This window comes from Cyanistes caeruleus, chromosome 11 (genome assembly GCF_971803275.1).
Source record: "Cyanistes caeruleus chromosome 11, bCyaCae1.hap1.1, whole genome shotgun sequence".
NCBI classification, from domain to species: domain Eukaryota; kingdom Metazoa; phylum Chordata; class Aves; order Passeriformes; family Paridae; genus Cyanistes; species Cyanistes caeruleus.
The window spans coordinates 4,068,265-4,081,394 of record NC_141711.1 but is presented as its reverse complement, the minus strand read 5'-3'; the positions used below and the strand labels follow the sequence as shown (position 1 = coordinate 4,081,394).

Here is a 13,130-nt window from a genome sequence, read left to right as displayed (position 1 = left end):
ACAGCACATGGCAAATTGGACAATTTCCACTTCAGAGGGGAAATTAGGTGATACACGCTGGAGTATGTTCTCCCTACACTCCTGTTGCCCTGTTGATGCTAATGATTGCACAAAGTGTGAGAAAAATGCTACAAACCCCTAAACCAAAGGAAGATCGGTCAAGAATATGCAAAAGCATATGGAAAGGAATCTAAAGAGTATTTCAACATAACACAGTTTTCTTCCTTATTCCCTTCTTTACTTAAAAGCAAGAGGCGTGCAGGACTGCAAAAACATACGATTTGCCAACAAATGTACAAACTACAGCTCATGAAAAATAGTGAAATGGAGACCCAAAATTTGAGGCCAGTACAAGTTCATAATATGAACTGAAGATCAGAAAACTGGCTCCTAAAGTAAGAAAAAAAAAACATCAATTCCATTTTTTTCTAAGAAAACCATTTCCTACCAACTTTGAAAACAAGAATGCCTACAGTGATCTGGGCTCTCTGTGATGGTTTTGGCTTGGCTCCCTTGCCCCTCCTCAGCTGCGTGGCCAAATGTGAGTCTAACCATGGAGTTCAGAGACTTGTGTTCTTCTTAACCTTCCACTTCATGCTTCCAAGTTTAGACTGCAGTAAAACGGCCTTTCAGAAATTTCTCTTATCCTTCATTACTTCTAAGGTGAGAGTTTACATTTCAGCCCGTACCTGTGATGCCAGACTACTGCAGAAGCACAACACTGAGTTAATATAATGGGGTTTAGCCTTTTTCTACTTTTCCTTAGATTTTTAATTTATTTTTTAGAACCACCACAAGAGCAGCTCAGTGGCTCTGAAAAGTGCCATAGGCTCTTGCCCGAATTTTGATGCCTAGACACGAAATGAAATCCAGATCTCCTGGATGCAAGATTTGCAATGGCAACTTGCAACTGTCCGTTGTGGTGGGGAAGCATCATGACTAATTATAACCTTCATTAAACACCCAGTGACGAGTCCATGCTGTCACCACACGTCCCACCAACGCTGGTGAGTATGAAGAGAGATGGGGTGAGAACTGAAAGTGCCCTGACTGCTCCTGAAAAACGATTCTCCTTCCAACCAGCTGCTCTTCCAAGCCACAAGACGCTTTCCAGCGTGGTTATGAGCTCCACCTCAGTCTGGGCTGGTCAAGATGAATCTTGCCTTTGAGCAAGCAAGAAAAATTCACAAGGGAGAAAATCAGATTTGGAAACTAAACGTTTTGTAATCTCCTGCCATGCAATTTGGCTTGCAGGCAAACTTCCAACCCTTTCAATAGCAAAAAAACCAGACAAACACACTGTCTGCTACCATCTCCTGGTATATTAAGGCCAGAGTGTGATGTGATACCACACACATTTAAAAAGCTGTACAAGCTGAAAGAAGTGATGCACCCATGCACAGTGGTAGAGGAGACAGCAAACATAGCACATAGACTCAAACAGAGCCAAAAGAACCACTTCTCTTACACAAATTTATCTTCTCATGCTCCCTTGCCAAACTGGACATGGCTTTCTTGGCACAAGGAGCACCTGGGTGATCTCAGCTGCTGCTGAGGTGATTCTCTGCAGCAGGAGAACCTGGAGCATCCAACCTTTGGCCAAAGAAGGGCACAAGACAAGGATAAAAGAAACACCATCAAAGCCAGCCAGCAGGGCCGAGCATATGAACAGCTCTGGGTATGACCGGGTTATTGCACTGCTCTTATCAGCACACATGAGTTCAAGGTCAGCCTTGATGCACTCACTGAAAACTGACACTGCCTGTGTCCTGCAGTCAGCATGCCTTCAAACCAAGGCTCCCAATTATTAGCAGTTATTTTGTTTATTATTGTGGGGCCTCAGGACAAACAAAAAAGGAGCCCCATTGTGCTCAGTGTCGTACAGAAATGCTTAATTAGCCCCTTCGTAGGTTCTTCCCTTCAGTTGCTTTTAAATAAGATATTTGCAAATATAAATAAATTCAAATTTCAGAACCCCAGAAATCAGTTCCCCGGAATTTGCATCCATAAACAATTAACATGAACTCACTTTCCCAAATTTCAGCTGTACACCAAACACTTCACTCTTTTACTTTAAGAAAAAATATTCTAAAATATTGGTCCTTGAGGTGTAAACAGACTTCTGTTGTTCAATGAAAGGCTGGATATAACCTCAGATTTTCTCTGAACTATGTGAAAGTTGCAAAACTGTTTGTTTTCTGTTGCTTCTCTCCTCAAACTAGTCTTTATGTATCAACAACATAAATGACAAACGTACAGGAATATTCGGGTTACGAATTGGAAAAACAAACTAAGAGCTGAGTTTTTACTCAGTAAAAACTGATCTGTGAAATGTGAAGCCGTGCTGCAATCTTGTGAGTTCAGCAGAATAATGAAACCAGCTCACAGATAGATGAGTACCAACACTGCCACAGTCACAGAAATAAATGCAGGAAAACACAAACAAAATTTGTGAAGGCAAGGTAAAACCTCAGATCTTCCACTTTCTCTGGAGGTATCTGGTCATGTGCTTTCTTAGGGATGCCAAGGTAGCTGTACCAGTGGTCCAGCCTCCCATAGCAGCACTTGACAGTGCTCTTAAAACTTGCTAAATTCAAAAGAGGAAAGAAGAAAGTGAGGAAAGAGGAAGGCAGCCCATCCTTCCAAGACCATTAACACACATGTCCAATCACCCCAACTTGTCAGCAGATCCTGAGGATCAGGCCATCACTTGAAAGTATTTTATGACCATTTTCAAGTGCAAATACTTTCCGCTGAGTCTCCACCTCACTCAGATTTGTACCAATAATTCAGAGGTCACCAGCTATTACATCTTATTATCTAACCCTTCAGATTCTGCTTTCTTTCTTTCTTTCTACTTTTACTATTCACTGATGTTTCCATTCACCTTTGAAGATGCCTGTTTAATTTAGCTGGGTTTTCAGGCCACACTGTGGATTACATTTCCCACAAGCTTATTCCAGCAATTTCTTGGCAATAAATGATATTTGGATACCCCACAGAAACCCCACATCAAATATTGATTGCTGTTATTTCCATTACCAGAGGCTAAACCAGTTAGGTCCTAAGGGCAAATTAAAGAGCTCGCTTCCAGGTTCTGGTCCTTTAGAGGAAGGATGTAACTATTCTCCATAACAAGGAAGATGCTGACACAAAAGCAAATAATTACCCTAAAAATGGTTCATTCTCTGGCTAGGTTAAATAAAGAAAATATAGTAAACTACTTTGCATGCAGAAGATAAAATCAATATAGTTTCCATTCAGGCAATAAAAATTATAGCATATTGTTTTAGATACATAGATACTCTCCATCTAAGGTGGAGTTTCCACAATTCCCTGCTGAATACCCAGCTCTGCAGCATGCACCTCTCTATAGCACTCAGCAATCTCTGCTTGACATTAGTACTAAACAATATTCATTAAGAGCATAACACTAAAGTGCAACATGTAAGTAAATCAAACTCTCAATGCTCTATTTTACAAATTTCATGGGCCACTGGGGATAATTAAAAGGGTAATTATACAAAGTTGGTGCAGTTTTGAGACTCAAATGACATTTTCTGCTTTAAAGCACTTGATAATCTGGTATTTTTCTACTAAGACAGTCTTTTTGTACTTCGATGGTCAAACAGCATAAACAAACCAGAACGTTTTTTAAGGTATTTCAATTCTTTTTTCTCTCCCTCTCCCCTCACACTGTTTTTCTTGATCAATATCACTTACTGGTTATTCCTAAAAGCCCCATATTATCAAGAAAAGTGAGACCTTTAGAAAAAAACAAAAAAAGAAATCCCTGATCACCATAAAATGCCACTGAGTCTCAAGTCTGGTTTAAACCATAGCTCTGAACAAAAATGGCATTGCTTTGGGTGTTTACAGCGCTGGAGCACTGTTTGGTTTGTCACTGTGTTTAACCACTGCTCTAAAGCCAGCAAAGTACATTACTGGTAGTAACAGCTCATGAAAAATACAGCGAAGAAACTGCTAGTGGCAGAAGCATTTAACTTTCTTGTTAGCAGCCTCCCCCATGTGGCACTTTAGCACCAGCAAGTTGTTTATTATGTTCTGTGCCAGGCAAAACTGATTAAATGGGGCTCTTAAGAATCAAAGCGTTATAAATTCATGGAAATACAGCAAGCAATAAATTCCATGGAATTAAAAGCTTACTAGTGCTATTAGCATTTCAGGGTGTTTGCATTGTTAATAGTGATGTGCAAAAATGATGTTCCTATAAGACAAGGCAAACCAACAGAACATATGCTTTAGCTGCTACATTTTTATACCATGTCATCATCAATGGCAATTTTTTTTCCCCCAAAAAATCTAAAAAGCTCATTAATGTTTTAAGGAAAAAACAGAATCAAGGGTCTGTAAACCAAGGATTTACATCCCTGGTTAAAGAGAAGTGTTATGTAGGAAACACGACATTGTTTTGACACTGTGGAAGATCAGGAGATGGATTTCCTGGAACAGAGCAGGGGAGGAGGGAGAAGGGGTGAGGCAGGGTGACTTTGGTGACACCACAGGGACACGCTACAACATAACTTGCTAACAATTTAATAAGTAAACTCAATGCATAGTAATTCATAATACCAAAAAGAAAGGGCAATGTAGTCTGACCTGGTGGTCAGTAAATCTGTCAACAGCTCTCCAAAGAGACATCTTTACTCCGGGTCACTCTATCATCATTCCATGGGAATGACTCTGCTGGCAGGTGACTAACTTCTCCATCATTACTGCACAGCTCCATGTGAAACACGAGCCCAGGCTGGGATGAGGCCTTCCCTTATGCCCATCTGTTTGCAGGTAGCTGATAACTTTGTAAATGGAATTCCTTTCAAGCGGAAACCTGGTAAAGAAACCGCTTCAGGTGTGTGGCTGAGCAGGAGAGGAATGGGACACCTTTCCAAAACTGCAAAAAAATAGGCCTTGCAGGGTTTGTTTGGTTTGTTGTTGGGATTTTGGGGATTTTTTTTCTTTTGCTTTGGGTTTGTTGTTTTCTTTTTAAAAAGGAACAATTTGTACCTTTCTGAGCTGTCTGAGCACACAGCAGCCAGATAACCTAACCTGCAATGTCCCTCTGGAGGGCAAGGGGCAAATCTGGCTCTCGTTGCAGACAGGAAAATCAAATCACCGCCTTGTTGCCACAGTTAAGGTCTGACATAGGATAAAGAGCATATTCTGGATGGTACATCATGCACAGCTGGCAGCATGCAAAGTCAAAAAAAAAAAATCCCAAGAAAGCTTTGTGCAGAACAAACAGCCACCATGCCATGGAGTGAGTCAGCTGCAGAGGTAGGAAACAAACCCCAAATCTCCATGCAAAGGACACATTAACAGTGAAAACCCTCTCCCAAGACTGAGGGGCTTGACACTTTGTTTGCCCCAAGCAAAACAAAACAAAGCAGTAGGTTTTTAACTGCTCAGAGGCACGTTGTCCTTTTGATGTATGCATGTCCTGGCAGTCACACATCTGCATCAGGAGAGAAATAGCCCAGTTTTTTTGGCAGTTATTTAGTCTTTTTCATCTGAAAGTTGAAAATGCACCACCGGTGAACCTTCGCAGCTCTGGGTTCTGCATATAAAAAGCAGCTGCTGAATACATGCAGGGAGAGAGGGCTTTTTCTTAATGTTTGAACAGTTCCAAGTTCAAACCCATTAAAGTCCAGGTCACACCGGGATCATGTCACTGTTAATGCATCCAGTTACATGCTGAGGGAAACCCAATATAAAACTGAGATAAACTCTAGTTCTCCTGCAGAGATACTCTAAGGTCTTGCCCAGATGATGCCACAGATCACTCTTCATGGGCGGTGACCAGACAGGATGTCAATGTCAGAGGACAAGTCTCTTTACAGCTGTTTTTAAAAAGGTCTCCTCAAATGTCCACCAAGCTTGTTGGGACATTTTCCCTTCCCTCCTCCTGGGGAAAGAACTTGCTGTCCCACTGATGTATTCTCTTACACATCACAGGTTCCCACAGCACCAGCAGCCCACCTGCTGCTGTGCTTCCCACCCCAAACTCCATCCTCCTTCTTCTGGGAGCCATCCTCTCTGCAGGTGGGCACGGTCCCACACGTTCTCGGGGGACTTCACAGCTGGCCAGCTGTGTGCTGCCCCAGGCATGGCAGCAGCAGGGGAGCAGGAGACTTGGGACAGCTACAGCCCCAGCCACCTGGAGATCCTGCAGGACCAGCTGCAGATACCTGGTACCTCATCACACACATGTACAACCCTACTCTCTTCCTAAGAGGCAGCTTCTGGCAGGGCAGCTTCAAAGAGGTTCCTCATGGGATGGAGTACAAGTGACACTGGGATGCAGGGGATGTAGCACAGCACCACAGCACAGCCCTGCCCACTCAGGAATCACTGCAGGCCTTCAGCACCAGCTTCAAACACAGTCAGGCCTAATAAACCAAACTATTTCCCCAGCTCCTCTCTGAGCTTTCAACCCTAACTGAGCTGGGAAAGGAGGAAAAGGATTTTACTGGACGTTTTCACCTTATGGAGTATCTAGAAAATCCGGTGGCTGATTGGGATGTGTTTCAAGGTGAGTTAACCATGGCAGCTTATGGAGCAACACCGCTCCAGCTGACCTGCAGATCATCAACACAGGACACAAATTTTGGGGAGATTTAGCATTCACACACTATACACATGGGATTTACACCATGCACATATTGGATTTGCACTTTTATTCTCGCAAATTTCTGGAACTTATTGCAGGGTTAAGAAACTAGAAAGAATTGCAAATGGTCTCAGAGATTCAAGATGTGTAATTTCTAAAAAAATAATAACTTTGTTAGTAAAATTTAAATTGTCTTTAAAAAAAAAATTGCCTTGTGCACTTGAGTCTTATTGAGGAGAAACTTAAAAAGCCAGTCTTCATTTTCAAACTGTATTCTCTGAGATATTCACCATGCCAAAGAAGGCCAGACTCTCCTTTTAATTACATGAACAAAAATCCAGGTAATTCTTTCAATTTTAACTAATACTTTCTTTAATTAGTATTTTTTTTTTCTCCCGAAACATGTATTTATCTGCTGTGAAATCAAAGGCAGAAATTAATTGGTTTAAAGATAGCAGAGAGTAAATAGCAAGTTTGGAACCTTGTAGCCTTCCCTGGCAATTTGTCTCATATAATTGACTCAGCAGACATGCTTACTATTTCTTACAACTTTTACAAGACCTCCTGTGGGCTTATTTTAACGTTCTCCAAAACTGAGCTCAAAGCTTTGGGCTCTCTAAGCAAGTAGCACCAAAAGCAATCATCTTTCCCTCCTTAAAAAAAAAGGAAACAAACAATAAAATCACATTTTTCTTCCTGGATATTGGATCATAAAGAGGAACAAAGATGCAAATGAATTTGCACTTTTTCAGAGATAATTCTTCTGTTCCTTTTCAATAACAACGATTTTAATAATGTTCAATTTGCATTTACTAAATCTTTAGAAGCAAAATTTTCTCAATAAAATTCCCTTTCCCAATTACTGGAATAAAATTTAAATAGAGAAGGATGACAGCAATAAAACAAACACAAACCACAAAAAAGGGGTTAAAAAGTCCCCCACCCCCCAAAAAAAGGAAATGTTCTCATTGCCCATATTACTGATTTATGCTGTCGTTGGCTTTTAAGTGCAGCACTTTCTATTTCTAAAATCTTTACAGACAATTACTAATGTCACAACTCTGTGGCCCTGATCCATTGGTGGAAGTGCCCCAGGAGCAGGAAATGCTGTGCCCTTCCACAGACATTTCCTTTCAATGCTGGGATCCACTAACCCTTAATAAGTCAGAGGATTAGATGAAACACTTGTATTACAACTAATAAAGATAAATACAGGGGCTATCAAAACTAACAAAAAGGGCATGACGGAAGAAGGAAGTAGACCTATTATTCAAAAGATGCAAATTTTTCTTTTTTTATTTAAAGGGGGGAGGGGGTAACAATTTTGCCCTTAAAAACAAACCAAACAAGCAAAAGATCATCATATTTCAACAAAAATCTATTTTGAAAAGCCATTATTATAAACTTGGATATTAATGGTTTGCAATGGAAATGACGTCAGAGTCTTAGTTACAAACGTCCAAATGTTTGTGCTACCCTACTAAATAAATAAACAGTGACCTCAGAGTCAGAAATTACCGTTTGAGCAATTAAACAATATTACGCAAAACACTCGGAGAAGTATAGAGCCAGCAGAGGTGGGAGAGCCACAAATTAAAATTCAAAGATTGCACTGGGAGAAACACTGAACAATTAAACATCTCAGAGGTGATGTCTGAAGTTCCTGCCATTATCTGAGTGAAAAACGCTTTCATATGTTGCAGTGAGAAATATGGGCAGGCAGTCAGGGACAAAAAATAACTTTTATTTTTTTCTTTTTCTTTTTTTATTGCCCTGGCTCTAGGATGAGCTACCAGATAAAAAGAGTGGCCTCCCATAATGCCCACTGACATCACTGGTCTTGTAACACTTGTAAAACACGGCTGCCATCGCTGTACAACAATAACCTAAAGATCATGGAAGATATACTTCTGGTGCGGGAGCAGGCAACAGGCGGTGACCTTACAGATGACCAAATAAAATATGCAATAAGAATCTATTTCTGGAGTCATTTTCTCACAGCTCTAGATTTTATAGCACGGGAATGTGCACTGTCTGCGATGTGAGTGCTCCAAAGGCTGGTTCCAAGCCTGCAAGTGGCTCTTGCCCGTGTGCTGAGAGACAGGATGGCCATGAGACCCCAGCAGACAGCACTGGCGTGTCTGCAAGTCCACCAAGCCTGTTACAAGCCAGTGAAAAACATTACTGTAACCATCAGCTCAGCAGCATTACTTATAAAAAGTGTTGGAACAGCTCTGAATTCAGAGTTCGCTGCCTGCTCCAGAAGGAAACCTTGAAACTGGGTATTTCCATCACATTCTGTGATTGAGACCAAGCATGAGTTCAGGCTATCTGAACTGGACGTCATGCCCTGGTTCTAGAGTAACAGACCAATGCTGTTCCTGCCTTTGCCATCCCAAATTCTTTCCTCAGCCAAGCTGTGATAAAACATAGCACATCCTAAAATATTATCCAGCTTGATTTGAAGAACCAGGCCAGCGATTGCACAGTCTGCATCACATGGTGTATTCTGAGCTGTTTCCTTGTTGCACCTGTGCTGGCAAACATCAGTGCATCCTTTTTGTCTGCTCAGTTTGCAGTCACAACCTTTACATGTTGGGCCGTTTTAAATACATGCATTTCAATACCTGCACCTGTTTGATCTGTGGGTGCAGATGAGGCTGATCTGGAGGTGTGCATGAACCTCTCAGCCTTGTACTCCATGTTCTTCAGGGATTCAGAATGGGTGATGGTACTAGCAGGAGAAACACCGTAGGATTATGCAAAATACTGGCCAAATCTTGCTCTGTTTAGCATCTCCATGAAGACCAGAAAGATTTGGTCCAAAAGCATCAGATAAGAGGATCAAAACCTGCTACTGACTATCTTAAAGCAAAGAAACATATTTTTCTATCAACCCACTTGAAGATTTGTAAGATATTAAGAAGAAGAAGAAGAATATTAAGAAGAAGAAAAAGAAGAAAAGCTAAATGGGCCAAAAGAAAACAAAAGAAACATGTTCTCTCAAGATTGCTAATGCTGGTAGACAATAGTACAGAAAGAACTCCTCTGACAGATCTTTGAAGTCTTCAATACAACAAGCTACTGGGCCATGTTAATGAGATTTGCTCAGATACTTCTTAAATTATCCCAAAATATCTTAATCTATTTTCTTCATCTTTTTGACCCAATTGCTTCAGAAAAGTCACAACTTCACACACGTCTGAACCTTTCAATAATATAGGTACGGTCTTCAAACACTTTGTGTTTCCAATGACCCCCACACAGACTTTTCAGGGTTTACCCCAAATCACGCAGCTAATGTTGTAATTTCTATTACTAATGAATACAGAAACACTTTGCACCACACTGTACCTTTGAGCCTTAAGAAAAGGTGTGACCTTAGGATCTTCCAGTAACTCAAAGTTCTTAACAATTGAGACATTACAACTTCTCCCAATAATCCAAAAGTAAATAAATCCAGTCTTAGATGAAGCCTGAGGGACACTGATCACTCCAGCTACAGGACTACCACCCCAGCAGCAAGGGAGAAACAGGGATCAATGGGATCAGTCTCCCCAGTCCCTGTTTCCTGCTGAGGGTGACACAAGTGCTCATGCAAAATGCTTCCAGTACAGCTCTGTACAATTTGGGCGTACTGCAGAGAAAACGCTGGAGATAATGTCCAAAAACCAGACTGTCTGCTCTGTCACAGCCTTCCTTGTGACTGCACCCCAGTCCATATTCAGCATATATTCAGAAGTAGCTGAACACCACATGTTCTAGGGACAGGAGCTGTTTCTGCTCTCTACTTTGCTTTAACACCTTTAGGTCAAAAGCAGGAAGAGCCAAGGTGCCAAATTCACTAAGGAAAGCATCATCCTTCCAACTTCCCACTGCCTGATGTGCAAACACTCCTACCACCCAGACCAGTACAAAAAACAGGACTAAGGACATCACCAGCACATCTTCTGGAAGTCACCAGCAAGGAAGAGTGCTGGGGAAAAACTGCACACACTGCTGAGCCTTTCATAGGCAGAAATGTGTCTGAAGGAGTTTATTTCAGGGCTTTGACTTTTGCCTGCAATGGCCAGCAAAGACTTGGTACAGCGACTTGACAGCCTGGTTTGAGAACTGTTTCTCTTCCTGATGAAACAAAGTTGGAAAAAAGCAATTTTTTTTTGTCCACTTTGTTTTTCACATAGACAACTACACAATCCATTTTTTGTATTGAGCTTAGGAGAAAAAGTCTTTCTGACCTTTCTCCTGGCTTGAAGGGAAGAGAAGAGAAAAATACACCTGTATAAGAAAGTTAAAGCAGAAACCCAGAGATTTATCTGTTGATCATCTCATTCAGCCCTGAGTTTCAGCAGGCAGCTTCTGGTTTATTATCAATACTTAATCAGCATTTAACTCTGACAAGCATTAAGATTTGAAATTCTAAACTAAGTGCAACTTTGCTAAATCCTTTGTGTTGATTTTTTGGCTGTTAAAGATTTTCTAAAGGATTCTATCTTTGCTATCTTAAAAGTCTACACATGCCTTTTGTTATCAATAATGTACAATTTTAGTAGCATGTTTTGTACTTTTTCAGCATGCAAGCTATCCCAGATTTACAATGCTCACTGAATGCTGTTTGATTATTGAAAATGCTTTTACTGCATTTAAACAAATGACTGCTCCTGGAAAACTAACATTATTGTCCATAATTCTGTAAAAATACATTTCCCCTCCCTTCTCTCCAAATCAAACATTTCAAATTCTTACTTTGAGGAAAAACTGGCATATAATTAGGCATTATGCCTAACAGTGCTAAATAAAGGAGAATGTAAACATCTTAATTCTGAAGGTTTAACCATCAAAGCCCCTTGCTGTATCTGTTCTGTTATCTGTGCTTCTGTTCAGAGCTCCTTGGAGCTCACAGAAAAAAAACAAAAAAGAAAGAAAAAAACCAAAGCAAACAAAACATGCAGAATAAAAATCTATTTTGCCAGTTCTGAGCTGCCTCCCACCCCACGTGCCAGAGGCCAGGCTCGCGCGCAGGGCTGGGACGCCCGGGGCCACGCGGCTGCTCCTCAAGGAGCAGAGTCCTGCTCTGAAACTGCTCTGAGCGGCTTAACCACTAACTCAGGAGATGGGATTTCACCTGAAATTAAGCTATCAAGCAATTGAGCTCAAACTCAATCAACCAAACCCTTAACCTTCCCTGTTTCAGTGGCACTGCTCTAATTAGGACTCTATCACTATTTCCATTACTATCTCCTATTCTCATGGTTTATTATCTCAGCGGTTTCAATTCTCACCCAGTTTAAATTTGACATCCAGTTTCTTGGACCACATATCATTCATTATGGCTTTATTTTATGAAATATGTTGCAAGACTACAGACCAATCCTGCAATAAATAGGTTTTTGTTGCAAACTGCACCCCTCACTGCAGTAGAAGCAGGACAGAGTCAAAACTTCTTTGAGAAACAATCCTGACATTAAAGGACACGTTGAACAGCTTGTTTTCCATTAAGTTTTAAATTTTGTTGAGCAGTTTGATAACAAATCCTTGAACACAGATCCACCTGCACACACCACAGCTGCCCTCTGCTTCTCCAGTCTTCCCTGTCTTCCCCCTGAGCCCGGATCAGCTTCTAGGAAACACAGTTCGGCTGAACTCTGCTCACCAGCTCTGCTCAGGGCTGAGAATCAATAACTTATGATACACAGGAGATCAGACTGAAAAATCTAATGGTCTTTTCCAGTGAATCACCCAAACTGCTTTCTGCTGAAGGATGAGTGACAGAGGGGATGTGTCCCTGAGTAGTGCACTGATGGCAGCAGTACAAAATAGATCTGCTTTTGGGGACACAGCCTACAAGCTTCAGAGAGTCTAAAGCTAGAGTCCTGCATTTAACACTACCAAAATTCTGGATTTTCCTGGGTCACATAGGACACAGCCACACATGGACTTGGGACAAGAGGCCTATTAATTATGAGGCCCTCTGATGCACCTGTGACTTCAAATTCTTGCCGTCTTCACAAAAACTCAAAGGAGGAACAACACTGCAGAGCAAGGAAGCGCTATCTCCTTAAAGTGTAGGATCTGCTTCTTCTCCAGTAGCTGAAATTCATCTAATACTTTATGGGCTCCACCATAAAAAAAATACCCAAACCAGTAAGATGCAAATCTTGAAGAGAGGGATATATCATATAGCTGACATACAGCACTGGCATGGTCAAGGATTGCAATATTCACTTGAACTTCATGAATTTCATCCTAACTAAATAGATATTTTTGGCAACAAAGAACTGAAAAAAAAAAAATCCCAGATCGTCCTCAGATCTATTTTAATTTAAAACAGAAGAGAACAGGGACATTTTTTCTCCCTTCAAGTACATTTTAATAAAATTAAAAATAAAAATAGCTCTAATTCACTCCAATGCATTTAGTCATTCTGTAAAATTCTAAGTTTAAAATGAAATCACCATTTTATATTCAAACAAGGTCAAGAGAACAGCACTAACGAGCACTG

The 13,130-nt window shown here is 40.9% G+C and overlaps 2 protein-coding genes across 35 annotated transcripts in view; one reads left to right on the top strand and one right to left on the bottom strand.

Annotated features, from left to right (window-relative positions):
• The window catches only part of FOXP1 (forkhead box P1), a 378,502-nt gene that overhangs the window by 203,053 nt on the left and 162,319 nt on the right, over positions 1 to 13,130 (bottom strand). The window lies entirely within an intron of this gene.
• LOC147650949 (uncharacterized) overlaps positions 1 to 13,130 on the top strand; it is a 31,833-nt gene that overhangs the window by 2,475 nt on the left and 16,228 nt on the right. The window contains exon 2 of the mRNA XM_086846670.1: positions 6,061 to 6,209. Within this exon, the coding sequence (XP_086702796.1) occupies positions 6,061 to 6,209 (149 nt within the window). The remainder of the gene's footprint in view (positions 1 to 6,060; positions 6,210 to 13,130) is intronic.